Source organism: Musca autumnalis, unplaced genomic scaffold, assembly GCF_047663935.1.
Source record: "Musca autumnalis isolate F117 unplaced genomic scaffold, ASM4766393v1 scaffold_2, whole genome shotgun sequence".
In the NCBI taxonomy this organism is placed as follows: domain Eukaryota; kingdom Metazoa; phylum Arthropoda; class Insecta; order Diptera; family Muscidae; genus Musca; species Musca autumnalis.
Genome location: NW_027411755.1, coordinates 262,407,501 through 262,433,373, shown reverse-complemented (window position 1 = coordinate 262,433,373; position 25,873 = coordinate 262,407,501). Strand labels below are relative to the sequence as shown.

At 35.9% G+C, this 25,873-nt stretch overlaps 1 protein-coding gene across 5 annotated transcripts in view; it reads right to left on the bottom strand.

Moving 5' to 3' along the window:
- The window catches only part of LOC141391987 (uncharacterized), a 280,559-nt gene extending 258,606 nt beyond the window's left edge, over window positions 1–21,953 (bottom strand). The window contains exons 1-5 of one of the 5 annotated variants that reach the window (XM_073964811.1): window positions 20,868–21,953; window positions 18,868–20,164; window positions 13,479–13,829; window positions 13,277–13,386; window positions 12,505–13,207 (exon numbers count right to left, since the gene is read on the bottom strand). In XM_073964811.1, the coding sequence (XP_073820912.1) occupies window positions 19,321–19,731 (411 nt within the window). In that variant the 5' untranslated portion in view covers window positions 19,732–20,164; window positions 20,868–21,953 and the 3' untranslated portion in view covers window positions 12,505–13,207; window positions 13,277–13,386; window positions 13,479–13,829; window positions 18,868–19,320. Of the gene's footprint in view, window positions 1–12,504; window positions 13,208–13,276; window positions 13,387–13,478; window positions 13,830–14,978; window positions 15,401–18,867 lie in introns of those variants that run through there. The other 4 variants (XM_073964812.1, XM_073964810.1, XM_073964814.1 and 1 more) reach the window with 4 other exon arrangements.
- Between the last annotated feature and the right edge of the window lie 3,920 nt (window positions 21,954–25,873).

The window sequence follows — 25,873 nt, the reverse complement described above, 5'->3', positions numbered from 1 at the left end:
ATTGGCAAATTTTCATGAACATTTTGTTGTCATCAACATATTTTCAGATTAAAAATATTGATTGCTTAAGTTGGAGTATTCCCCCAATGGCTCAACTTCATTTATTACCCTCTATTACAGAGAGTAATGTTTTTCAAAACGAACTGACAGTGTTGCAAAGTTTTACTGATCGCTACCAATATCATGATTTCATCCCGGCGAAGGGAATTATCAATTGGCTTCTCAGTTGTTGAAATGATGCCTTTTTAGCGAAAAACCGAACTGTTTAAGTGTCTTGTATTCCCATATGAATGAGAATCACACTCACTTTTCGGCTTTTCCAAAGGAACACCAAAATCAAAATATTCTGCAACATGTCAGCACGTATCAACAAGAATTCATCGAATTCTGTGAGTTGAAAAGAACATCAACACAGTTGCCTGTGAGGTTGTTGTTGGAATTTTGTTTTTAACAAAGTTCCCCTGTGCGTGCCACCGCTGTGTTTTGTTTATTGTTGAAGATTCAATCTCATTTGATTGCTTGAGTTGGAGTATTCCCCCAATGGCTCAACTTCATTTATTAACCTCCATTACAGAGAGTAATGTTTTTCAAAACGAACTGACAGTGTTATGATTTCATCCCGGCGAAGGGAATTATCAATTGGCTTCTCAGTTTTTATACCCTACACCACTATGTGGGGAGGGTATTATAAGTTGGTTTTGGCCAAAAAGTTTGTAAAGCATCGAAATAATGGTCGTAGAACCATACTTATATATACCAAAATGAATGTCTCGACGAGCTGAGTCGATCTGGTGTCCGTCCGTCAGTCCGTCCGTCTGCCCGTCTATCCATCTAAACCTTGTAATCACGCTACAGGTCGCAATTTTGATCGGATCGTCACGAAATTTTGGATGTTGATGGGGGTCCCGGAGGGGAAGAAGCCTATTGATTTTGGTGATGGTCGGATAATATTTAGGGGTTGGAATGGGCAAAAAACTTATGTGGATAAAAAGACAACGTTTTTTTCCAAAGCGAATATCTCAGCTTCTATGCGGGGTTTTTGGTATACCAAAACCTGACAATAAAAGTAGAAAATATCACCTTTCTAATGATGTAAAGCAGGTTCTCGTAGGTGTTCAAACAACGAAGATTTCACAATAGTCGCAAATAAAACCCAACTTTTCATTTTCGCGATTTTAATTATAACTAGCAAAATGCCCGCCACTTCGTAAGCGGAAAAGGAATAATATACAAATAAACAATATTTAATATGGAGAACACTGAAAATATTTAATTTCTTTCAAGTACTGCTCATATACGTTTTGTTCGAATTTAAAAAAAAGACCTCTACACTTCAACAGCGGCCTACATTTTAAATTTCAGTCCCTGTTTTATTAGAACGGTATGGGTATTTTGAAAATTTTATCCACATTTTATCTAAATGTAGAAAACCGTTATTCAGAAGATTTTACCCTGTATAACAGTTCATTTTTGAGACATTTTATTTTAGGCCTTTTTTTCTCAGTATGTAAAAACCTTCTTGTAAAACATTAGCCGCATAGATCTAACTTTTCAAATGAACTTACTATAACGTTTAAAATAGACAACAAATATAAAAACAATTTTGTTGAAAAGGTACGTTTGACTTTTTGATTTCAGTACATTATTTAGAAACCGAATTCGTGTTAACCTAGAAACAATAGTACATTCTTCAGTACAATTATTAAAATCCATCTTCATTGCTACACCCAACGTCAAATTTAATAGCATTTAACACATTTCGTATTTCTCAATAAATCATCCACCCTCAGCCTAATTTTATGCATTTCAAAAAATCCGTATCTAAACACCAACACAATCCCTCATACAACAATTCGAAATTCCACCTATATCCCATCATGCAACACCAAACTGGTACCAAATTTAGTACTTATAGTATGTATATGTTTCAAAAATTACTTACTTTTATCCAAAACTATATTCCAACCGCGATTTAGTATTTTTCTTATACATTAGTACGAATTTCCAAAACTTCCTCTCTATCTCCACTCTAAACGCCAACTGCTATACTAATACCGAATTTCACAACGTCAGCTCTACCTCTTTACACAATAACAATTTGGACCAAATTTTGTGCCATTTAGTAAAAATACACTTATTGTACGTATATCCACAACCACATCCATATCTCAACCCTACACATCAACAACGGCCATAATACCAAATTTCCGAATTCCACCTCTATTAATAATACCATTAATACTTTTCGTATGAAAGCACAAATTTCAATAACTATCTCCAAGAGTAATTGCGAATTTCAGGATTCCACCTTTATCCGTCCACCCAAATCTAAATTGTACCAAATTTAGTAGCATTTAGTACTTTTCGTACCAGTAAATACGAATCTCCAAAACTTCCTCAATCCCACACTCCAATAGTAACCTTAACTCGAAATTTCAGGATTCCAGTTGTATCCGTTCACCCAAATATAAATTGTACAATTTATTTTTTCACTTTCCGTACCCATAAGTACGAATTTCCAAAACTACCTCAATCCTACACTCCAAAAGTAATCTTAATTATAAACTTCAGGATTATAGCTCTATCCGTCCACCTAAATTTAAATTGTACCAAAATTTAGTACCATTTAGTACTTTCCGTACCAATAAGTACGAATTTCCAAGACTAAGTCAATCCTCCAACAGTAATCTTAATTCCAAATTTCAGGATCCCAGCTTTATTCGTCCCTCCAAATCCAAATTGTACCAAATTTAGTACTTTTCGTACCCATAAGTACGAATTTCTAAGACTAACTCAATCCTGCACTCACACAAATATAAATTGTACCAAATTTAGTACTTTCCGTACCCATAAGTATGAATTTCTAAAACTACCTCAATACTCACTCCATCAGTAGCCTTAATTCGAAATTTCAGGATTCCAACTCTATCCGTTCAACTAAATTTAAATTGTACCAAATTTAGTACCATTAGTACTTTCCGTATCCATAAGTACGAATTTCCAAGACTAACTCAATCCTACACTCCAAAAATAATTAAATTCCAAATTTCAGGAATCCAGTTCTATCCGTTCACCCAAATCCAATTTGTACCAAATTTAGTACGGTTTACTACTTTTCGTACCCATAAGTAAGAATTTCCAAAACTACCTCAATCCTTCACTCCATCAGTAATCTAAATTCCAAATTTCAGGTTTCCATATCTATCTAAATCCAAATTGTACAAAATTTGGTACCATTTAGTACTTTTCGTACACATAAGTATGAATTTCCAAAACTATCCCCATATCTCAAACGGTAATCTAAATTCCAAATTTCAGGTTTTCAGCTCTATCCCTTTACCCAAATCCAAATTGTACCAAATTTAGTACCATTTAGTACTACTCGTGCACATAAGTACGAACTTCCAAAATCATTTCCTTATATCGACACCACTTCCCAACATCGATTCCCATACCAAATATGAAGATTGTAGCTATATCCGCTCATAATATACAATTGGTACCAAATTTAGTAACTTTTCGTACACTTATAGGTCGAATTTCCAAAAACCCTTTGGTACATCTTTCTAACTCTCCATCAGTTACCCTCATTCCAAATTTCAGAATTCTAGCTCTTCCCGTTTACCCAATACAAAGGGAACCATATTTAGTACCTTTTAGTATTTTTCGTACCCTTCTAGGTCGAATTTCCAAAAACCCAGCCTTATCTCACCCCTACACACTGACAGCAACCCACAGTCAAACTTTCAGCTTTCTAGCTTCAGCGGTTTCGTCTGGGCGATGATATGTCAGTCACTCACTCACTAAGCTCTTTTATATATATAGATAGATGACGATTATCACAGCTTTGGTTGGGGACTTTCCAAAAGCAAAGCCTGGCTATGAAAGTAGAAGATCCCATCTTTACAACGATGTAAACTAGGTCAGCGTAGGTGACCAAATAACGGAGATTTTGCAATAGTCGGTAATACATCCCATTTTTCCACTTTTTTGGAAATCACGGATCGTCACGAAATTTTGAGGGTTAATCGGGGTCACACAGATGAAGAAGCCTATTGATTTTGGTGATGGTCGGATAATATTTAGGGATGGTAATGAGCAAAAAACTTATTTGGAGAAAAAGACAACATTTTTTTCCTAAGCGAATATCTCAGCTTCAATATGGGGTATACCAAAAGCAGAACCTGGCCATGAAAATAGAAAATATCGCCTTTCTAATGATGTAAAGTAGGTTCTCGTAGGTGATCAAACAACGAATATATCGCAACAGCCGCTAATAGAACCCAACTTTTTATTTTTGCGATTTTAATAATAATGACGAATTTCACTGCTTCGGTTGGGGATCTTCCAAAAACAAAGTCCGACTATGAAAGTAGAAAATCACATCTTTACAGTGATGCAAAGTAGGTTGGCGTAGGTGGCCACATAACGGAGATATCACAATAGTCGGCAAGACATCCCATTTTTTGATTATTTTTTTTTTTTTTTTGTAATCACGCTACAGGTTGCAATTTTGATCGGATCGTCACAAAATTTTGGGGGTTAATGGGGATCCTACAGAGAAAGAAGCCTATTGATTTTGGTGATGGTCGGATAATATTCAGGGGTCGGAATGGGAAAAAACTTATTTGGAGGAAAAGTCAACGTTTTATTTCAAAGCGAATATCTCCGCTTCTAAAAGGGGTATATTAAAAGCAAAACCTGCTAATGAAAGTAGAAAATATCAACTTTGCAACGTAGGTTGTCGTATGTGGTCAAACAACGAAGATATCGCAATAGCCGCTAATAGAACACAACTTTTCATTTTTGCTATTTTAATAATAATGACGAATATCACAGCTTTGGTTCGGGACCTTCCAAAAGCAAAGTCTGACAATGAAAGTAAAAAATCTTATCATTACAATGATGTAAAGCAGGTTGGCGTAGGTATCCAAATAACGGAGATATCGCAATAGTCGGTAATACATCCATTTTTCCACTTTTTTGGAAATCACGCTACAGGTCGCAATTTTAATTGGATCGTCACGAAATTTTGGGTGTTATTGGGGGTCCCACAGAGGAAAAAATGGGCGGATATTATTCAGGGGACGGAATGTGAAAAAAAAAATATTTGGAAAAAAGACCAACGTATTATTTCAAAGTTAATATCTCCCTTCTGTAGGAGGTACATATATAAAAAGCAAAGCCTGGCAAGGAAAGTAGAAAATATCACCTTTACAACGATGTAAAATAGGTTGTCATAGGTGGTCAAAAAACAGAGATATCGCAATAGTCGGTAATGCATCCCCTTTTCCATTTTTGTGCAATCACACTACGAAATTTTGATCGGATCCTCACGAAATTTTGGGGTTTGATGGGGGTCTAACAGAGAAGAAGCCTATTGATGGTTGGCATACATCCCACTTTTCCATTTTTTATTTGGGTTGTACTGTCGATTCACTTAAATGCGTTTCAAAAAAATTGACCTGTGTTAATGAAGACATTCAGAGCAAAGGCGCTAACCTATCCCAATTTTAATATTTTGAATTTTATTAGTCAAAAGCTTATGAACGGGGGTAGTGGTGTAGGGTATTACATAGTCGGCCCCGACCGACTATAGCCTTGGCTCACTTGTTTAAATGATGCCTTTTTAGCTAAAACCCGGACTCTTTAAGTGTCTAGTATTCCCATATGAGTGAGAATAACACTCACTTTTCGGCTTTTCCAAAGAAACACCAAAATCAAAATATTCTGCAACATGTCAGCACGTATCAACTAAGAATTCATCGAATTCTATGATTTAAAATGTATTCTATTCTATAATTTTTATAATTTTATCAAATGATGAAAATATATTTGGTGCAGCAGTCCGGTATTTGTCACGACTCTGACTCTAGCCAAATTTGCTAGACTTCGAGTACAGATTTCGACTTTGCAACCCTGAGGTGAAGGACCTAATAATATATAGGAAATAGGTCAAAATATCTAAAATTATTTTAAGTTATATTCAATTCCAATATTATTAACATCTCCATTAACATTTTTCTTTTGATGCCCTTTATCTTTTCGAAGATGATATTCATCTTTCCCATATAACCCTAATTATTACGCACTCTATCATACAATTTAAGACATTTTATAACTTTATTATGATTTAAATACCACATTAATGATTATTTCATAATTTGACCATAAACGATTTATGGTAATCAGGAGACAAAATAGGTTTTACCTTTCGTCTCGAAAGGTATCATAAACCCTTATTGGATTTTAATAAAAAATAATTTTACTAATTTTACTACTGTGTTATGGTTAAAAGGTTTTATAACAGGAAATTAGACAAAAATGTGTGTTATACAATTCCAAATTCCACAACAATTAGAAGTCAATGCACCCACCGGCATTTCACGTTTACGATCCGTCATCATAAATTTATTTCAAATTCTTTTGTTTCGTTTTATATTCATTTATAACCAACCGGCCATTCATGCAGTGTAGGGTTACCACCAATAAATTAATATATTGAGCAAACAAAATGTCTATGTAATTTCCTTTATCCTGATTTCGAATTTATGATAACATATTAATTTCCGATCAATTGTCTATAACCATTACAAATATAGAATTTTTGCCATTAGATCAAAGAAATACTCAATGTGTTGTTCAATTTATTCATTCATATCATTGAGCAACTGCTGCAGCAGAAACAACAGCAACGAAACGATACCCCTTTCATCAATTATTTAATAGTAATTGAAACCAAAAAACAACAATAAAAAAGAATAAGAACAAAGACCACAATAAGAACTTTCAATCCAGTTGGAAAAAAAAGAATTAATGATTAAACAAATTACTATAGACCACAAAATTCTGTTAAATTTTATAAAAAATAAAATAAAACAATAGAAAAGGCCATCAGCATACTGGAACAATAAAAACGAATGAACATAAAATGAATTAAACAAACGACCAATGAATTAAACAACAACAAAGTGCGCATCAACCTTTAGCACGGCATTCACCCACCTCTGCTGTTGAACGATGACGAATGCACAGACAGACGTATGATGAATAAGTGGCGGAATGTTTATATAGACCAGCTGATGATCTGTAGCATAGCAATCACCAACACATTATGCCAATAAAAAACTACTAGCTACGCAATTTATTGTCAAAGCATCAACTGCAGCGCCAATGAAATCTGGAAGTGCATTGCATTGTTGGGGTTTTTATACACCGAAGGAAATTAGTTCTTCAGCACATGGACATTACATCACGGGAGTAATTCCATCAAAATAATGAAGTCGTGCAAGGTGAAGTTCTGACCTCACTAGTCACTTATACAAATAATGAATGTAATCGCGTAAATAGATGCAGTGCATCGGTATTTACACTGGTGATTGGTCCTTCGATGCCAATAGGGTTGTAAATACAGATTAGGAATATGGTTAAGGAAGACACATTTAAACAATAAAGAAGTATCATTCAGTTTTTCCAACAGAGATATAACCTCAGCTTGTACGAATTCTGACTTTCATCTATAGTTAGAGCACATATGAAAGAAAGATCTTGTCGACAATAACACTGTGTGTAATTTTTGAGTCATGGTTTATTAACCATATTTTGACACCACAACGTGATAGAAGACAAAAAGTAAGAAGACACGTGTCCCGGCGTTTTTCCCTATCACTTCAACTTTCGTGGTTATCCCAAAGACCTGAGCCTTGATGTCAAAAGAGATCATTTTGTCAGGCTCAAATCTTCTAATCCGCTAATAATTTGGATTCAATCGTGGAAGCAAAGTTATAGTTCTCGTCTTAGAAAATAATAATTGCAAACACATAAAATCCATTAAATCATGGTGAAAATCGTCCAGGTCAAATTTCCGTTATAATATTTTCTCGGATTTGGGTCTACAGATATCACAATTGAAGCAAATAACCAAAAAAATTTACCTCATATCTCAATAAACAACTTTCTGGAATATACGAAGTCTGTAGAAACGGTTCTTAATGGTCAAAATATCAGAACTATCGCGATCTTCATCCTCTTTTCTCGGATTCTGCTCTATAGATACTAAACCGTTTAAAATTCAAAACAAAAAAAAAAAAAAAAACAATCAACCACAACAATGTAGCAAAGACATCAGTAAAAAAATTTGTGGAACATTTGAACTGTCTATGAACGGCTCTCAAAGGCGAAAATAGCAAAAAAAAAACTGTTATGAATATTCGATTATTATACTTTTTTCTCCGATTCTGGTCCACAGATACCGAACCTCCCAAAAATTAATGATACTGTCAACTACTGTAACGTGGTTTTTTCGTCGGGTTTCCATAAGGACCCACTAAACCTTACGAAATAAAAGACTAGTTTTATCCCTTCTAAGGGTTCAATCGGATGTTTATTGAACTAAATATTATTATGTTCTAATTCAATGAAATGCGATATTCGGGTATGTTCTGAGACACACTTCACCTCTCACTTCACGTCTCAAGCATTTTGTTCACCCCATTTACTCCTATTTTTGCGAATTTCTTGTGGCTTAGATACATTAAGGTATTTAAAACAAGTAAAAAAGTGTCAGTCGGATTTGCCGACAGAGGTATACCCTTAGCCAATGTGAATTGAAACATTCATATACGGACAGATAGAATGTATTTAGCGTCTCTTCAGAATTTTGTGGCCCTTTTTCAACATTTGAACTTGCCGACAAAAATGTGGATTAGGAATTAACACAAATGTAGAACTTTGGACAAAATATTAGGAGATCCAAAGTTAGGACCAAATTGGTTGCAACATTTAAGTGATATCGTGTTAACATTTTAGTGACATTTTTTAAATATTGGGGAGAAGTACCGGAAGTTGGGGACCGATATTGCCCCATGAAACTAAGTTTGGATAAAATATTACGAAGACCAAACGTTGCACCAAATCGGTAGAACAGTTCGAGAGCCACATATGGTGACATAGGGCTTTTTACACTTTTCGGGATGTTTTCCCAAGAAATATGGACCTGCTCCTGAAAAAACTTTTACCGTCGTAATGGAGGAGGTACCCGAAGGAGTGGACCAATGAGTCCATATTTAAACTTCATCTAAGTCTGGTAGAACTTTCACGATGTACAAAGTGTGGGCCAAATCGGTTACTCCCTTCAGGAGTTATCGTGCGCTCAAATTTTCCGAACATTTTCGAACTTTTGTGGGGGAGGTACCGGAAGGAGTGGACCGATATAACCCATCTTTGAACTTAAACTAAGTTTGGGCAAAATATTACGAAAGCCAAATTTTGAACCGAATCGGTTGCTTCGTTCGAGAGTTATCGTGCGCACCAGCCAGCCAGACGGACGGACATCGCTAAATCAACTCCAAATTGTCTGAAACACATTTTGTCCAAACATACTTGGGGTCTAAAATTATTATTTCGATGAGGCACATTTTGTCCATATGAAAGTGTATATACCCTCGTTTGCATAAATGCTGAAGGTATAAAGAAGAGTACACCCTAGCCCGTCCATATAATACTCGAAAAATAAGCGTAAATGGGGTGAACAAAATGCTTGAGGCGTGAAGGTGATCGGGAACGTGTTGATTGCTGATCATTCGGCTGACGACGATATGATGGAATTCGGCAACTCGGCTGACGATGATCGTGAACTCGGCTGATGAACGACAATGATTGATGACTACTGTCGATAAACGGGGACGAAGAAGTTGCTTAGTTCTACGGTTCGGTGATGATCGGAAACGTGTTGATTGATGATTTCGGGAGCTCGGCTGATGTTGATTGAGTACGACGATGTGATAACTAGCTAACACGATAGTTGTGTTCCTTTACTTACCTGAGGTTACCATTATTTTTACCATTTTTTAACCTGCAAAGCGTTCCTTAAAAAAGTGGTAAAACTGGAAGCAATTTTTAAGAGAGTGAGAGAGGAGAGAGAGCAGAAATGGGAAATAAGTAGGTACCGTTATATGGACATTTCGCCAACATTTTTGGTAAGCAGGCTTCTGGTTTAAAGCGTGGTTCGAATGTACCCTAGAACTTAAATTAATTTATAAAAAATATCTATGTGTATAATTGAGGCGATCAATGTTAAAAAGGTATAGCCCTCATGTGAAATAAATAAAAAAATCTCCCTTAATTGAGAAGTTTCGTGACCACAAGGAACCTCAAATGTAAAGTTACCCTAGTTCGGTGAAAACATATAGCTAAAATCTTCAAAATACCTAAAAACGGGAGGTACCGTTATATGGACTGTACCAAAACATGGACCTATGTTGAAGATTTTTGATGGAGAACTTTTGTGACCACTGAGAATGTCAAATGTCAAATTACAGCTAATTCGGTTACACATTGTAACTAAAATCCTCAAAATCCGAAAATCGGGATGTACCTTTATATGGAGTATATTCCAAAACGTGGACCTTTGTTGACAATTTTTGTTGAGAAGTTTTGTGGGTGTGGGTGGGTGCCACAGTGGTGCAATGGTAAGCACACCCGCCTTGCACACATAAGATCGTGGGTTCGATTCCCCGGCCAGGCAACATCAAAAACACTTTTCAACGGTAGCAGAATACCCCTCAGTAATGCTGGCGATAATCCTGAGTATTTCAGCCATGAAAAACTTCTCTACAAAAGTGGTGTCTTAGACACGCCGTTCGGACTCGGCGATAAGCTGTAGGTCCCATATCATACTCGTATCATTGAGCTAATATAAATCGGGGTGCACTCATTGATATGAGAGAAGTCTCCCTTGTCCCTTATGGGATGTTTGTGGACCAATTATTTTAGTTTTGTGACGACTGGGAACCTCAAATGGCAACTTACAGGTAGTTCCGCCAAAAAATATCTTCAATATACCTAAAATCCGGAGGTCGCATATAACGGTGGCTATACTAAAATATGCCCCTATGTTAACAATTTTTAGCGGAGAAGGTTTACGACCACTAAGAACATCAAATGTCAAATTGCAGTTAGTTCGTATAAATAATGCAGTTTAAGTCCACAATAAACATATAAACTGGAGGTACCATTATATGGGGTCTATAAGAAAACGTGGACCGTTACAGGTCATATTCGAAGTTGACCTGTAATACACTCTGGTGCAAAAATAGCATTTTAGAGCAATTATTGAGGACACTAGAGTGATTAGATGGCGAATAGACGGACATGACCAGAGCTCCGAATACTCGCTTTTCGCTTTTCTTTCTTGAATTCGTTCAATTTGATGGTGGCAAATTGCCCCCTTCCCCCACCCAAACAAAAACTTACCCCACCCTAAAAAAAATTGCCCCACCTCCACTAAAAAAATTGCACCCAAAAAAACTTACAACCTCCTCCCAAATTTTCACTTGCGAGTAAACGGAGCTCTGGGGTCGCAAAAGATTATTTCGATGAGTTGCAAACAGAAAAAACAAACTTAATATATCCTCCATAACATGCTGGTGGACGTACAATCGCTAAAAAGATTAGGTCTAAAAAATGTATATCGTTAAGGCACGTTTTTATTTAGCAAAAAAAAAGAACTACCTGAAAACAAGCCTTAATCTGTACTTAATTCAAAATGTTTGAACTTTTGAAGTGGAGGTACCTGAAGGAGTGGACCGATATTGATCCTAATATATGTTTGGTAAACAAGTATCAGTCAGTATTCCAGACAGTGATAAAACCTCAGGTTCGTGATCTGAGAAGAGGCCGTAAATTGGATTAAAGCGCAAAAGTGGTGTACCTAAAGCAATGCACTTATTCCATCTTGGTTATAATTTTGGAACTCATTTCTTTCGATATTTATCGTGTCAACCAACCACTTCATTTTGTCACTGTAACATATTTTTCAAACTTTGAAAATTCCTAAGTTTTGTGAGGAAGGTTCTCGATAGTGTTACCTGAGATAAGCTTTTTTGAACTTGATGAAGGCTTGGAAGAAATTATACAATGTGTAAACTTTCTGTCATATCGGATTCCCAATTAGTTTTATATCGTGCTCATCAGCCACAGGGTTGTTTTAGATATTTTGGGTAATTTTCCAAGGAAATATGGACCTGTCCCCAGAGCTCTGATTGGTCCATTTAACTCGCAAGTGGGAGTAATCAAAGTGTAAGGGTTTTACAAGAAATTTACTCTAAGAGTGCAAGTTGAAATTTTCGAAATAGAGTTAGAGTTTACTTTACACCCAGAGAAAAAATGACATCCTACGTGGTCAAACTGAGCACATCCGTTATCGATAGTGCAGCAACAACATTTGTGCTTGAATTGAGCACGACGTGATCAATTCGACAACGAGATTTTGGCAACGGTTTTGACCACAAACGTGGTCGAATTGAGCACGAAAAGTTTCAGATTGACACCACTCTGTTGTTAGATTGACCCCATACGGTATCGGATTGGCACCACTCCGTACTCAGATTGACACCACTCCGGGATCAAATTTACACCGTATGTGCTCAAATTGACACCATTCGGTGTCATTATTTTTTTATCAGTTTTTATCCTTTCCCTTAGTAAAAACTATTAAAATCGATATTATTTAAAAATACGTTTTATTAAAGGAAAACAAATAAATATATAAAAGAAATTAATGTATATAAAATAAATTAAAGTGACTTAAGTCTAAAATAAACTTTTCCATTATTCATAGGATATAAATGAAATGGGGAAAAAATAAAATCTAAAATTGATATTCAAAGTTTTATCTTCATTCAGAGAACCAACATTATAGGATTGCAAATGATTATCAAAGTTACATTTTCATTTTCAACAATAAAATGTTTGATTTTAAACATTTCAATTTTACCATTTTGTTTGCTTGTTTTATAAATTTTTTTTCGGCAACGAACGCAAATATACTTTTTGAATTCAATGCTAATTACTAGTGCAAAAAGTTAATAAGTGATGTCACATTACCTGAATTTATAGTATATACAGTAATATTTTCATAAATTTTTTTTTTTTGGATATTTTAAAGATAGTGTTCGGAATATTTTTAAGCACGTATCCAAAGACTCGAGAAACGATTCGAACTTTTATATCAGAATCAGACAGGTCCTCCACAAGTATAAATGGCTGTATAGTTAATCCAGCATTGTAATATTTTTCTGTTACTGCATCTATTAGGCGTTTATAATCATTAGTTGTAGATAGACGCAACACAAAACTTTCCTGTGAATCGCCAAATGTAACTTTTTTTCGTAATTTTTTCGTAATTTGCATATATAATCTTGAGCATCTGCAAAGAAAATATATAAGAAATTGGCGTTATTGTTTTGGAAATATGTTTCATGGGATTACTACTTACATAAGCTACTTGACGACAAACCATTTGCGAAGAGCTTTTTGCAATATTCATTGTGAATATTTTTTCCATAATAAGTCCCAAATGGTCCCATTTTAAAAGTAAAATATGATCTGAGGATACATAATATCAAAATCAATGTTGACTTAAAACAAAACACATTTAGCCAATAATAAATAAAAAAAGGTAAATTATGAATACTTACTAATTCTGACGCCCTTGCGTCTGACAGCTTCGGCCATTCCAGAAGAAATTTATGGCTATTTAAATTCCGTAATTCTTTCTGCCATATGTTGAAAGATCTTTTCCATTTTCGCGGAACGATCCCCAATCGTCACATTCTCTTATTAAGGAAGGAATGAATTGCCAACTGATTCATCAACTTCGGGAAACTCTTGGCTGGAATACTTAGGTGGAGTGTGAAATGCTTCCGTGCTTGTGGTTGGCTCTGGATCCAAAATCTTTATAATTTTTTTTTTTACTTTTTGTTTCTGTACTTAGCATACAGTTTTCCGCTTGCATTGTTCTTTCCTTTACTTGGAATGTAATAATAATCCTAAAAATAGTGGAGTTTTACAATTTTAGGAGCTAAGTAAAATATAAAAAATTTCAGTTAAAATATTATATCTTACTCTCATCTCATTTTCAAGAAGAAAAAGAAAAAAGACGAAATTTGGTCTAATATTCGCTACAGTCTTGAGCGTAAAAAGCTATATTTATTTTTAAAATAACTTCAATAATAATAATATTAATAACATCTCTCTGTTCGTCCGTTAAATTCTTATTTGCACTACTATCTTCAAGTGCTAATTCTCTCTTCGAGGTATTTCTTAACAATAATTTTAGGTACTAAATTAAAATAAAAACTATGTTTACTACGTATTTTATAAATATTTCTATTTTACCTCTGAAAGAAGTCCTCCGGCTTTTGATAAGTTCGAAACGGGATTGCCGGGAGTGCTGTTATTTCATTTCATTTCCACCATTCATCTATTGTGGATGGAACTGACATAGTTTCAACATCGATTCCGAGCTAACATTATGGTAATGTACTCACAGGAGTACTCCCCTTCGAATTCGAGTTAAGAGTGAAACTCGCTCGAACATTTCAGAACTCTGCTTGTCCCTCTTGTAATAGAGGCTAAACAATCCAAGACATGTCCTTACACTCCAACTGTGTAAAATTTCGCGTAGGGGGTAGCTAAGGGGAGACCAGTTCAATATTCGAAACTGATCTATGTATATCAGAAAGAAATATTGCAAGGACCAAATTTTTGACTTTATCGGTTGATTCAGTTTTGATTCATAGTGCGCACCAGTTTATAGAAAAAAAAATTAATTTTTGGGAGAATATACCGGAAGGACTTGACCGATATATTCCATCTTTGAACTTGATCTAAGTTCGACAAATTTTGCACCAAATCGTTTGATCCGTCCTAGAAATATAGAGCACACCAGCCAGTCAAACATTTAATAGATGGACAGACAGCGCTAAATAAACAAAAAATTCTGAAAACAATTTTGTACAGATATTCTAGGGATCTAAAACCTTTATTAGATTAGAATTTTTTGATAGTATCAAAGTGTATAGGTATATTCTCGTTTCCATAAAAGAGATGTCACTTGAAATTGTAGGTAGAAACCAAGTAACTTTTTCTCGACGTGAATTATTGAACTTTATGTAGAGAACGCAACCCAGCAGCAATTTTGTTCATTTTCATTCCTCTTCGCTAAGTCTCTTTAAGCAGACATATAATAATACCCGCAACTCAGGAATGTTTCATTTCTTTTTCCCAGTGTATCTGGAGCTAATGCTATGAAAAACTCTAAATCGTTCCTCTGGATCAATGGTGCACAAGAAGAGAATGCTAATTTGGGGTTTTGTATGGGAAAGAGAGTTGTAGTTAACTTTTTCGTAAAAACGCGTGCATGGCTGCTCTGGTGGGGAATTACAAAGCTATTGGTGGAGGGCATTATCATTGTACGAACGGGTAAACGTTAAATAAACACAAGTGCTTTGTTTTTTTTGTAAAAAAGTTTTTGTTGTCTGCTTTTTTAAATTAACAAAAGGCGCACAGAGAGCAAATGATACTTTTTGTTTTGTGAACTGAAGCAGATAAGGTCGGTCTTTAGATCAGCAGAGAGGACAGCAGCACAAAGTAAAAGAGAAAAAATGCCAGAGTACTCGTAGTAGTGTAGTAGTAGTCAGGGACGTACGCAGGATTTCATTTCGGGGGGGGGGGGGCCCAACTTGACCAAAAATCATGAAAAATTCAAATGTTGTGTAGCGTTACGTAAAGCTATTTTAAGGGGTTATGGCCACTTATAAGTATCAGAAAAGCCATTTTTATGCATTTTTTATAAGAAATCTTTTTTTCTTTTGAATAATCTTTCTGACAAATGCCCGACTATAAAGCACTGTTTTACTAAAGCAGTTTGCGGTACCCACTGTTGTTTAAAAAAGAATAAACCGATAAGCATATATTTTTGTGGGATCATTACGAACCTAGTAATCTTGTCCAATATCGAAACGGAATTAAAAAATTAAATTTTAAAAATTTTGAACAGTTAATACCCTAGACAGATGGTAGAGATAATTTGCATTAAAAATGTCCTAATTTGAATTAATTTTTCACCGTGAGAGACGGAAGTTTCTGCATTTATGAAACAGCTGTTTGTGTGGTTTGTTTGTACCCAGCAGACATTTCCTAAAGCTTTACAGAAGTTCGCCAAAAAAGCGAAACAAAAACACTTTCTACCATTAACTGTTTCACCACGATGAAGCAAAAATAAATTTAATATTTTTGAGTTTTTTTAATATTAAAAATATGTTGATTTTCAACAGCATTGTCATATTGAAATTGCTAAATTCAGTTTAAATTCACAATGATTTTGTACATTAAGAATGTGGATAATGCACGAATTAATTTGAATTAAGGCAGTTAATGCAAATTAACGCTGCCGTCTGTCTAGGGTATAAAATCAAAATTTCGATTTAAAAAAAAACACACTGTAAAAAATTGATATTTTTCGGACTCCGTCAGCAGTTTTTTAAAGACTCTCTCGGTAAGCACATGATTTATGTATGTGTATAATAGTCCCACAAAAACATATAAAGACTGGAGCATCCGTTTTCAAGCTACAGTGGGCACAGCTTTCAAAAGTGCCATTTCGAGGAAAAGACGTTTTTAGATTCTATGCTACATACAGAACACAATAAATGTTTCCCTTCGATAGCAAATATCTCTTTATTTTTGTCCGATGGACTGAAAATTTTGGCACATATTCTATTCTACATGTACTTTAAAATGAGCCAAAAAATTTCGATTTTTCGAATTTTATATGAAATATTGGTACAAAATATATAAATTCAATAGAAAGAATTCATAATATTTAGGATACAATTTTAAAATTTACAGAGTAGGATATTTAGAATTGAAAATAGACGAACGTGGCCCGGTTCGGTAAAGTCGCCATGTAAAATTTAAGCCCCGTTTTCAGTATATTGAAGTTTTTAATCTTACTGGCTCACGTTATAGTTTATCGCAGAATTTTACAACCACAAAGAATTGCCGTTGTCTTTGCTATAGCAAGATTTTTACTATTTCGATGATCTTAGCCTAATTTTTAAGAATATCGGCTGCCGTTGTCGTTGATATGTTTCCAAATGAAATCATTAAGAAAAATTTAACAGTTTTGGAGATATGGTGCTAAATCTATACAAATTATGGAATTTTTAGATATATTATAAAATTTGAGGTAATAAATGTAGTTTTTCCAGTTTAATATTTGTCCAAATATTTTATTCTGACCCTTATCTACAAATTTGCTTCAGAGGTCAGAAGAAGATTTGCTTTGGTTTCAGAGATATAGCACCGAGTTGCTTTAAAAAGTCGATAATTAGCAATGTTTAGAGGGGGCCATAAAATCCAAGCTGGATCTGACTCAACAAAACGCAACTAGCGCTTTTGTACTTTGGGTCTGTACTTTCAAAAATCCTCACTTAAAATTTTTTGCACAAGAATACCTTAAAAATGCTGCACAGTGTTATTTACCGGAAGAGATAGAGTCTGATTCAGGATTATTTTTTACTTTTATTATAATGTTAAAGAAGAAGCATTATATTTTTTTTAATTGGACTCGACACTTTGACAAACACTTTGATGGACTTTGGATAAACACATTGATGGACTTAGTTCTATATAGTTTTGACAAATAACAATCGATCCTTATTGAACCCCACTTGATTATTCGGTTATAATAAGCTAAATAATTTTAGAAATGGATCTTATTTTGAGAGACGCTCCTCTCGATAGTTACCGCACCCATAAGCTATTTTAGAAGGTTACCGTAGCATTTAAAGCTTTGTCAGGAAGCATGAACTTGTCCACGAAAAATAGGATATCGCTGTAAACAAGACTACAAAATGTCCAAAGGATCCTCAAACACTCTTTAAACTGCGGTTATGTTAGACTTGTATGAGTGACCTGAAGATGTTGTCCAAACATATTCTCTTGGAACTTGATGTACTTTTGGAAGTAATTTTGCGAGTGGACCAATATAGTCCATATTAGGTTCGATTTTAGACCGAATCGGTTAGTCCCTTCGACCATTTTAGTGAAAATTGTGAACTTTTATGGCGGAGGTACCGATATGACTTAAATTTAATTTGGACAAAACATTACGAGATCCATAACTTGGACCAAATCGGTTGATCCGTTCGAGAGTTATCATGAGTTCCAACCTGCCAGACAAACAGAGATACAGACGGATGGACGGTGGTAAGTACTTCCATCATGTCTGAAACGGATTTTGTCCAAACATATTTATGTGGAGTCTAAAATCATTATTTTGATGAGACCTACATACTTGTATCGTATCCTAGTGTATATAATCTCGTAACCTTAAAGTCTGAGGCTACAATTATACTTCGGTGATGATAAGGAAAAAAATCAAGTGACGCACAAAAATTCATTTGTCTTCATTATTTTCTCATACTGTTTAGCAGCAAATTTGTCTAAACTAGAATAACAAAATTTTGGCGATGGCAGTAAAACAAATTTCTATTTGGTTTTCAAGATGTAGTCCACGAAGGACCGACCCTTCATACATTGTATCCAATAAAAATTTTTTCATATACTTCCATTCCCACAATACTGAACTCGTTATTTTTGTTGTTACAGGATGAGTTTTAAGCCTCGAGAGCTCTATATAGTTCGAATATGACATAAACTTGGAGTACATTCATTAAGGATTCGCATTTGATAGTGGAATGATATGACATGAAGAAGTAATTCAGATTTCATTGGAAGTTTCTCTCAAAAGCAGCATACTAACAAACAATTTTAAAATATTTTCTTACAAAACTTGTTAATGATGTACATTTTCTGTTCAGAAACTTAAGAAAATATAAGCTTTAATTTGAAATCTGCAAACATACAAACAATTTTATGAGAAAAAAAATATAATAACTAGTTACAGCAGCTTAACAAATTTTGTTCGACCAAACCATTTCGGGGGGGGCCCGGGCCCCCTGTGACCCCCCCTGCGTACGTCCCTGGTAGTAGTACACCACAACTACAGCGATAACTTACCTCATTTAAAGCTGGACGTTGTGCTGATGATGTTGATTTGGATGCTGCAGAAGGATATTTATTGTTCTTCGCGCCATTGGACGCTGTTTCCACTGTAAGATCCGGTTGATGGACGTCGGGAACGGAATGCTTGCATAGCTCTTTGATGTTGTTGCTGTTTGCGATAATTGATCGATCATGAACGATCAATTTTATTCCATTTCTCATCGGAAAGTGTCCTCATCATCACGATTATCGTTTTCGTTGTTGTCATTTGAAACCTGGTCATAGTCCTCATCAAAAGAATTACGTGCGGGTGGTTGTGGGCGTTTTCTCGAAGAATACGATACAACGGATGATGATGGTTTCTAGGGATTATTTCTCACTGGTGCCGTATAACATTTAACATTAATTTTTGCAGTATTGGTACTGGGTGCAGATGGACTCTTGTTATCTATGATGATGCAAATGTTGTCATTGATGATGGCGCAAATGTTGTTGTTTGAGGTGATGTTCATAATATTGTCTGGAACGAGGTGGTGGCAAGGGCCATTTAAATTCATCCTCTTGATCATCCTTCTTTTCCTCGGCGGCAGTATGCTTGCCATGATGACGATAATGTTGTTGTTTTTGCTGGTGGTGGTGGTTGTGATGCTGCTGCTGATGACGATGATGCCTTTGATGATAGTGTTTTGGTGGCAAAGGTGTAATGGGCTCTCGTAGAGCTTGCTGTATATGTTGATATCTAAGATGACGATTATTTTCTGATTGTGGCTTGTGATCTGGGGACGATGGCATCATGTTAGAAGTTTGTGGTAAACGTTGCATCATTTCTATGTCTTCGTTCAATGCTTGTTCTTTCCTAACATTTGACATTAGTGTCATTTTTGCACCATTAGTTGCATCACCTTGATTGTCTTCGCCATCATCATCGTCGTCGTCATCGTATTCATGGTCTTTGCATTGTATTTAGCCAGGAAAAGCATTGCCAAGATCATCACCAGCAGGGTTTTTGTTGCTGTCGCTGCTAGCAAGCATAAAGATGTTCTCACCTTTTGCTGTAACGGATCCAAAGTCTTACAATGAGGAATCCGCTGCAGCAGCAGCAGAGCTTAACTGGGCCCATAAAATCAAAAGCAGCCCAGAAATGTCAGTAACATTAAATTCATTTGGCCCATGAGTCTTCTACGTTTGCGTGGTATATGATCCCAAGATTTCGATGAAGGAGTTAATGTGGCAAACGATGCTGCTGCTGGCAGTTCCATGTTTTTTAATGCTCTCATATTGACAAGCAAACTGATGTTGCGAATTTCCTCTACTATCGAATTTTTCCATAAAACCCTCAAAAAGACGAAAATGGGCCCATTATGGGGTCCCATTTAAAGTAAGCCAGATTCTAGCTCGCACTTTAACCTTTCCAAAATGGTGCTATATGTTGTAATACCTTCTCTGGGTCCAGAGATATGGCCCTTAGAATCTTGAGAATTCGGTTCTGTAGGGCTCATTTCTTTACATTATAGGTGTCTATGGAAAAATTTAAAGTTCTAAATTGAACAACATTTTCTTTTAAATTGTATTTTTTCTCTAAATAGCCGGCCTTCGGCCGGGGATTTAAGACTTTCTCCTATGGACAGGCGCAAATCTCGGGAACGGGATCAAAATGTTCTTTTAAATTATAAATTTTTCTTTAAATAGCCGGCCTTCGGCCGGGGATTTAGGACTTTCTCCTATGGACAGGTGCAAATCTAGGGAACGGGAACACATTTTTCTTTTAAATTATAAATGTTGCTCAACATAGCCGGCCTTCGGCCGGGTATTTAAGACTTTCTCCCATGGACAGGTGCAAATCTCGAGAACGGGAACAAAATGTTCTTTTAAATTATATTTTTTTTCTATACATAGCCACTTAGAGAAACCGGGTTGTCGAGATTCTAAGAGCCATATCTCTTTATCCAAGGAAGGTATTACAACATATAGCACCACTTTGGAAAGGTTAAAGTGTGAGCTACAATCTGGCTTACATTAAATGGGACCCCATAATGGGCTCATTTTCGACTTTTTGAGGGTTTTATGGAAAAATCCGGGTCCAAAAATCAGTTTTTGGGTTATATCACCTGACCACCTGAAACTATATCATATGACCACTTGTTAGATTGGTATTTCCATAACCTTTCCAATGATACCCATTTTGTAGCAATTCGTTCAGTAGAGCCGGGTCTAACCCGGGTTTTGTAACCGGACTTTCGGGTCTAATAACCGGGTAACCGGGTCCGTCCCCCAGGAAAATTATACATTTTCGTGATCGGAGAAACGCACCTTTATTTTTGCGGGTAAATAAACTTTGCGGCTTCTAACACAACGACCGACTACGTTCCTAGCGTTTCCACGCAGCAGCCAACACAAAAATGTATTATCGATTGAATATTGCTGTCTGTGAATACGGTAATTGCGAAAGACTACCTCCTTCGCTTTACAAGAACTTGAATTGTAATTTATGCAAATTTGAAGCTTTGATTACAATAAACGCGCGCATTTGTAATTTTTGTTTACTTTTTATGACAAGTTGTTGCAGTTAAATAATTTTCAAGTTCATTTGAACACGCACGCTCACACACTCTGTTGAACACTTTACAAGAGTTTTTCTCACTTTCTGGCACCGACCGTAAAGACCATTCAATAAATCAATCAAAAATATTTTTTCGCATATATTCTAATTAAGCCAAAAATTATTTGCCACTGGAATTTTGTTGTTTGTTAATCTTTCACTTTTGGCCTGGGTCAAAATACCGTCACACACACACCGATTCACTCACGCACGCATGCACGAACACTTGCTGCTTAGAAATAAGGAAAGAAAATTCCAAAACAAAAACACCGTTTGTTGTTGCCATTCACCACGGACAGCAGCAACATAAAAATTGACAAAAAAAAACTTCTTATTTTTGTTGTGAATAATTTTTGTAATATATGTAACTGTGACTCTCAGAGAATTTATTATTGGCGTTTGCATCAAAAAATTCCACCGTCAATACGAACGGTTAAACACCAAGTCAAGCAAAAAACTGAAATTGAAAATCACCCATCTAGCGCATACAACGTCCATGCGTTCAAACATGTAAACAAAAACAAAGAGACTGAAACAAAGAGCAACTAAAAAGGCTTTTTAATAAAGCTGATGTTGTTGTTCTTTTCGTAGCAAAAGATACAAACAAACGAATGAATGCAGTTACATGCGCAACATCGAAGAAAGCAACATGTTGATACGCAGCCACCACCGTTTTTACGATACAAACTATAGCACGCACACACACTCACACATTCACAAGAATAACCAGTATGCACTTCCCAGAAAAATCAAAACAAAAATCAGCTGTTTCTGTTGTATAACGGATTCCATTACAATGTAATGATTACATCGATACCGCAACATAAATTCCACAAATGTTGCTTTTTGAAGCGAGCGGTTGCATCTGTGTGTGTGCATTTTCCCCTCAACATGTTGAGAGTGCAAGCGATGCAAATGTTTGTACCCCCAATAAAATGTAAACAAACCATTCATAGTTTTGTATATCAACAATGTACAACCCCACTTTTACAGAGCGTTCTACAAGGGTATTTACAGTTTGGCGAATGGTATGGGACATGAACAACGAATCTGTAGTCGGGAAGCTTAACAAAATTGTCAAAATGTGTTTAACAGGCAGTATATTTCTCACATACATACATATGTATGTATCAGTTATAGAAAGATTAGCTTCTTACGGACTTCTGTTTCTAGGAAAACCTCAATTGGTCGACAATAGATACATACATATGTATATGGTATAAAAAAATTATTTATATGCAACAGACTTCCAAAAATATTTCTTTAGATACAAAACCTGCAGGACTTTTATGGATCAAACCCATTCTAAAAATGTTAATAGGATGATAAGCATTTTTTCTGTTTCGAGGCTGGTATTTTAAGTTTCTAATAAGTTGATGAGATTTTATATTTATTTTGACATTTTTCTTTATTTCATATAATTTGTGTAGCACACAAAATATTCCCCACAACCTTACCACCAACAATTTCCACTTGTTTTCTTTATAAATGCTCTTTGTAATGCTGAAGAGTGTTCATTTACCATCACCGAGTCCATTAAAAGAAAAACAAAGCGGCATTTCGAAAAACTGTTAACAAATCTTAGCAACGGAATGTGAAATGAAGATTTAGACATTGATAAGATAGCTCGGGTAAATTGAAATCTTTAAATGCCTTTGAAGCTTGTGGCGTTGGTTGGTTTCGTGAGCCACATTTATTGCAGAAAATAAGAAAATAATTATCTCTCCTACAAAACTCCCTCTGTCATCAACCATTTCATCGCTTGTTTTTGTTGGTTTCTTTAAATGAAACCAAGCAGTCAGTCTGCCAGTTAGAGATACGCAGTGAATTGCAATAATCGGTTATTCGATTATTCGGTTTTCGTGAAAAACTTAAAACTCGATTTTCGGTTAGTCGATTATTTGAGAGTGTTCTTAAAGTCGACTTTCGATTAATCGTTAACCGCCGAAAACCGATTATAATCGACCATTTTCATTGATGCGATCGGCGATGGTTATATGTATAGAAAAAGTACCGTCAATTATGCGGTTTTAGCACACCCAATAGTCAACTACGACTAAAAGTCGACCACGAGTAATAGCCGACTACGAATAATAATAGACTACGACTAATGGTTGACTACGAATAATAGTTGACTCCGTCTTCCGAAAGTCGACTAAGAATAATCGATTATACGGTTTTCGCAAAGTCAATAGTCGACTACGACTTTTGGAAATTTTACGGTTAATAATCGCTTAATCGATTAACCGAAATCGATTTTACGTATCCCTACTGCCAGTCAGTCATTCGCTTGATTCGGGACTAACTAATTACACATGTCTTTAAAATAAAGTTTAGGAGATAAACAAGCGCCAAGTTAAAAACACATATGTTGTTGCATTACATCATTCATAATTCTATTTTTCTCATAATTTTTGATGTTGCTCCTGTTCTTCTTCTTGTTGCTGACTGGCTGGCTGATGATGCGAGAAATGCTATACGCATTGAAGTCACCACCCCCACTATTGTCTTGAGGTGACATTGAATTCGTCATAAATTATTTATTACAAATAAAAATATAATTAAACTTGAATGAAATTAGAACTGATAAAGGTATTGTCATGAGCGTCACAAACTTTAGTTTTGTATGGGAAGTAGAACGTACAGATTGTGGGAAACCCAGGCGGGAATTTTTTGATAATTCTTGTAGATGATATTATTTTCCACTATTGCAAAATTTTAAATAATTGCACTTACTTACTTAGTTGGCCAATACAATTCTTCTTCGTTAGACGAAGTCTTTAACTACCTCAAAATTATAGGAACCAACTTCCACAATTGGCCGAGTTCTATGGACGGCACCGGCACCAACAACTTCATATTGTTGCCGTTTACCAGACCCACTTTAGAGATTCTCCTTCAAATTTTTTAAAGGTATTACTTACTTCCCTTACTGATCGCCCCATGACGTCTATATCATCAGCATAAGCAAGTGGCTATTGGTGTGAATTGCGTTATTTCTTTTAACATCTGCATCTCGTATAACATGTTCCAGCAGTATGTTGAATAAGCCATATGAAAGGCTGCCTCTTTGTCTGAAAATTTCTTAAGGTACTAAACGCTTCAGAATGGTTATTTCCTGTTTTAACTGAGGACCGGGTATCAGTTAAAACCATCTTACAAAGTCGAATGAGCTTTGCGGGGATACCAAATTCAGACATGGCTTGGAATATGTTTGAGCGTAGGGGACTGTCGAAGGCTGCTTTATAATCGACAAAAAGTTGATATGTGTCGATCTACATCTCTTAGGTCTTCTGCAGGAATTGTCGCCGGGTAAATATCTGGTCAATGGTGGACTTGCCGGGTCTAAAGCCGCATTGGTATGGCCCAATTATTTCGTTCACCATAGACCTTAGTCGTTCTCATAATATCCTTGACAGTAGGCAATATGAAGAAGCCTTATCCCACTTTAATTACAGCATACAGTCTTATCTCATTTTTGTGTAAGGGACATGGGATGCTCAGACTCCAATTGTAGGGTACGCGTTCTTCGTGCCAGACGGTGATAACTAGCTGATGCCGATTTATTGCAGTCCTTGCTTTATCTTGGCTGGGCGGCCAATCTGTGGAATCTTCTTCGTCTTCGCTAGATAGGATAACAACAGTTTCGAAAAATGCTCCTATCATATCCCGAAAGTTACCAAAGCCAAAGCTATCAATTTGATATTTCACTCTTTTGCAGAATTTTTGGACTTCATCCTGGCTCGTGTACATATAGATTTTTTCATCCTTTTTCCTTTTTCAATTTCTTTCTTTTTCCTGCGGAAAACATGTCTGGCCTCTTTCCATTACTCCCGATACCCCTCTCGTGCGCTACGTGTTGCTATAGATTGCAATGTAGACCTTTATGTCGCATTTTTCTCTTCGGTAGCAGCACGACACTCCTGGTCATACCATGGGTTCCTTGATGGATGCCTCTGGTATCCAAATATGGATTTTGCGGCTGTTTGCATGGAGTGGGCAATACTTTGCCATTGTGCTGATATGTTATCGGGACGAGGAGTGTTTGATTAAGCAATTGCGCAAGTTGGGTGGAACATGATGTGGCTATATTTTGTGATTGCTGCTTACCGATGTCCAACTTCCCTGTTGTGCCTGTTCGTACCTTATTTGCTGCAACAAGGTGGTGGTCCGAGTCTATGTTTGCTCCTCGGAACGATCGCATGTGTTGGATCGGAGCCTGTTGGATGCTCAATGAAGATCTTTCATCTATCACAACGTGATCAATTTGATTTCTTGTTTTTTGATCTGGAGACTGCTTAACTCTGGTGCTGCTATCTACCATGTTTTTGCTGCTGCGAAGTCTATCAGTCTCATTCCATTGTCAGATCTTTCACTGTGGAGACTGAATTTCCCGACTGTTATTTTAATGTCATGGGCCGG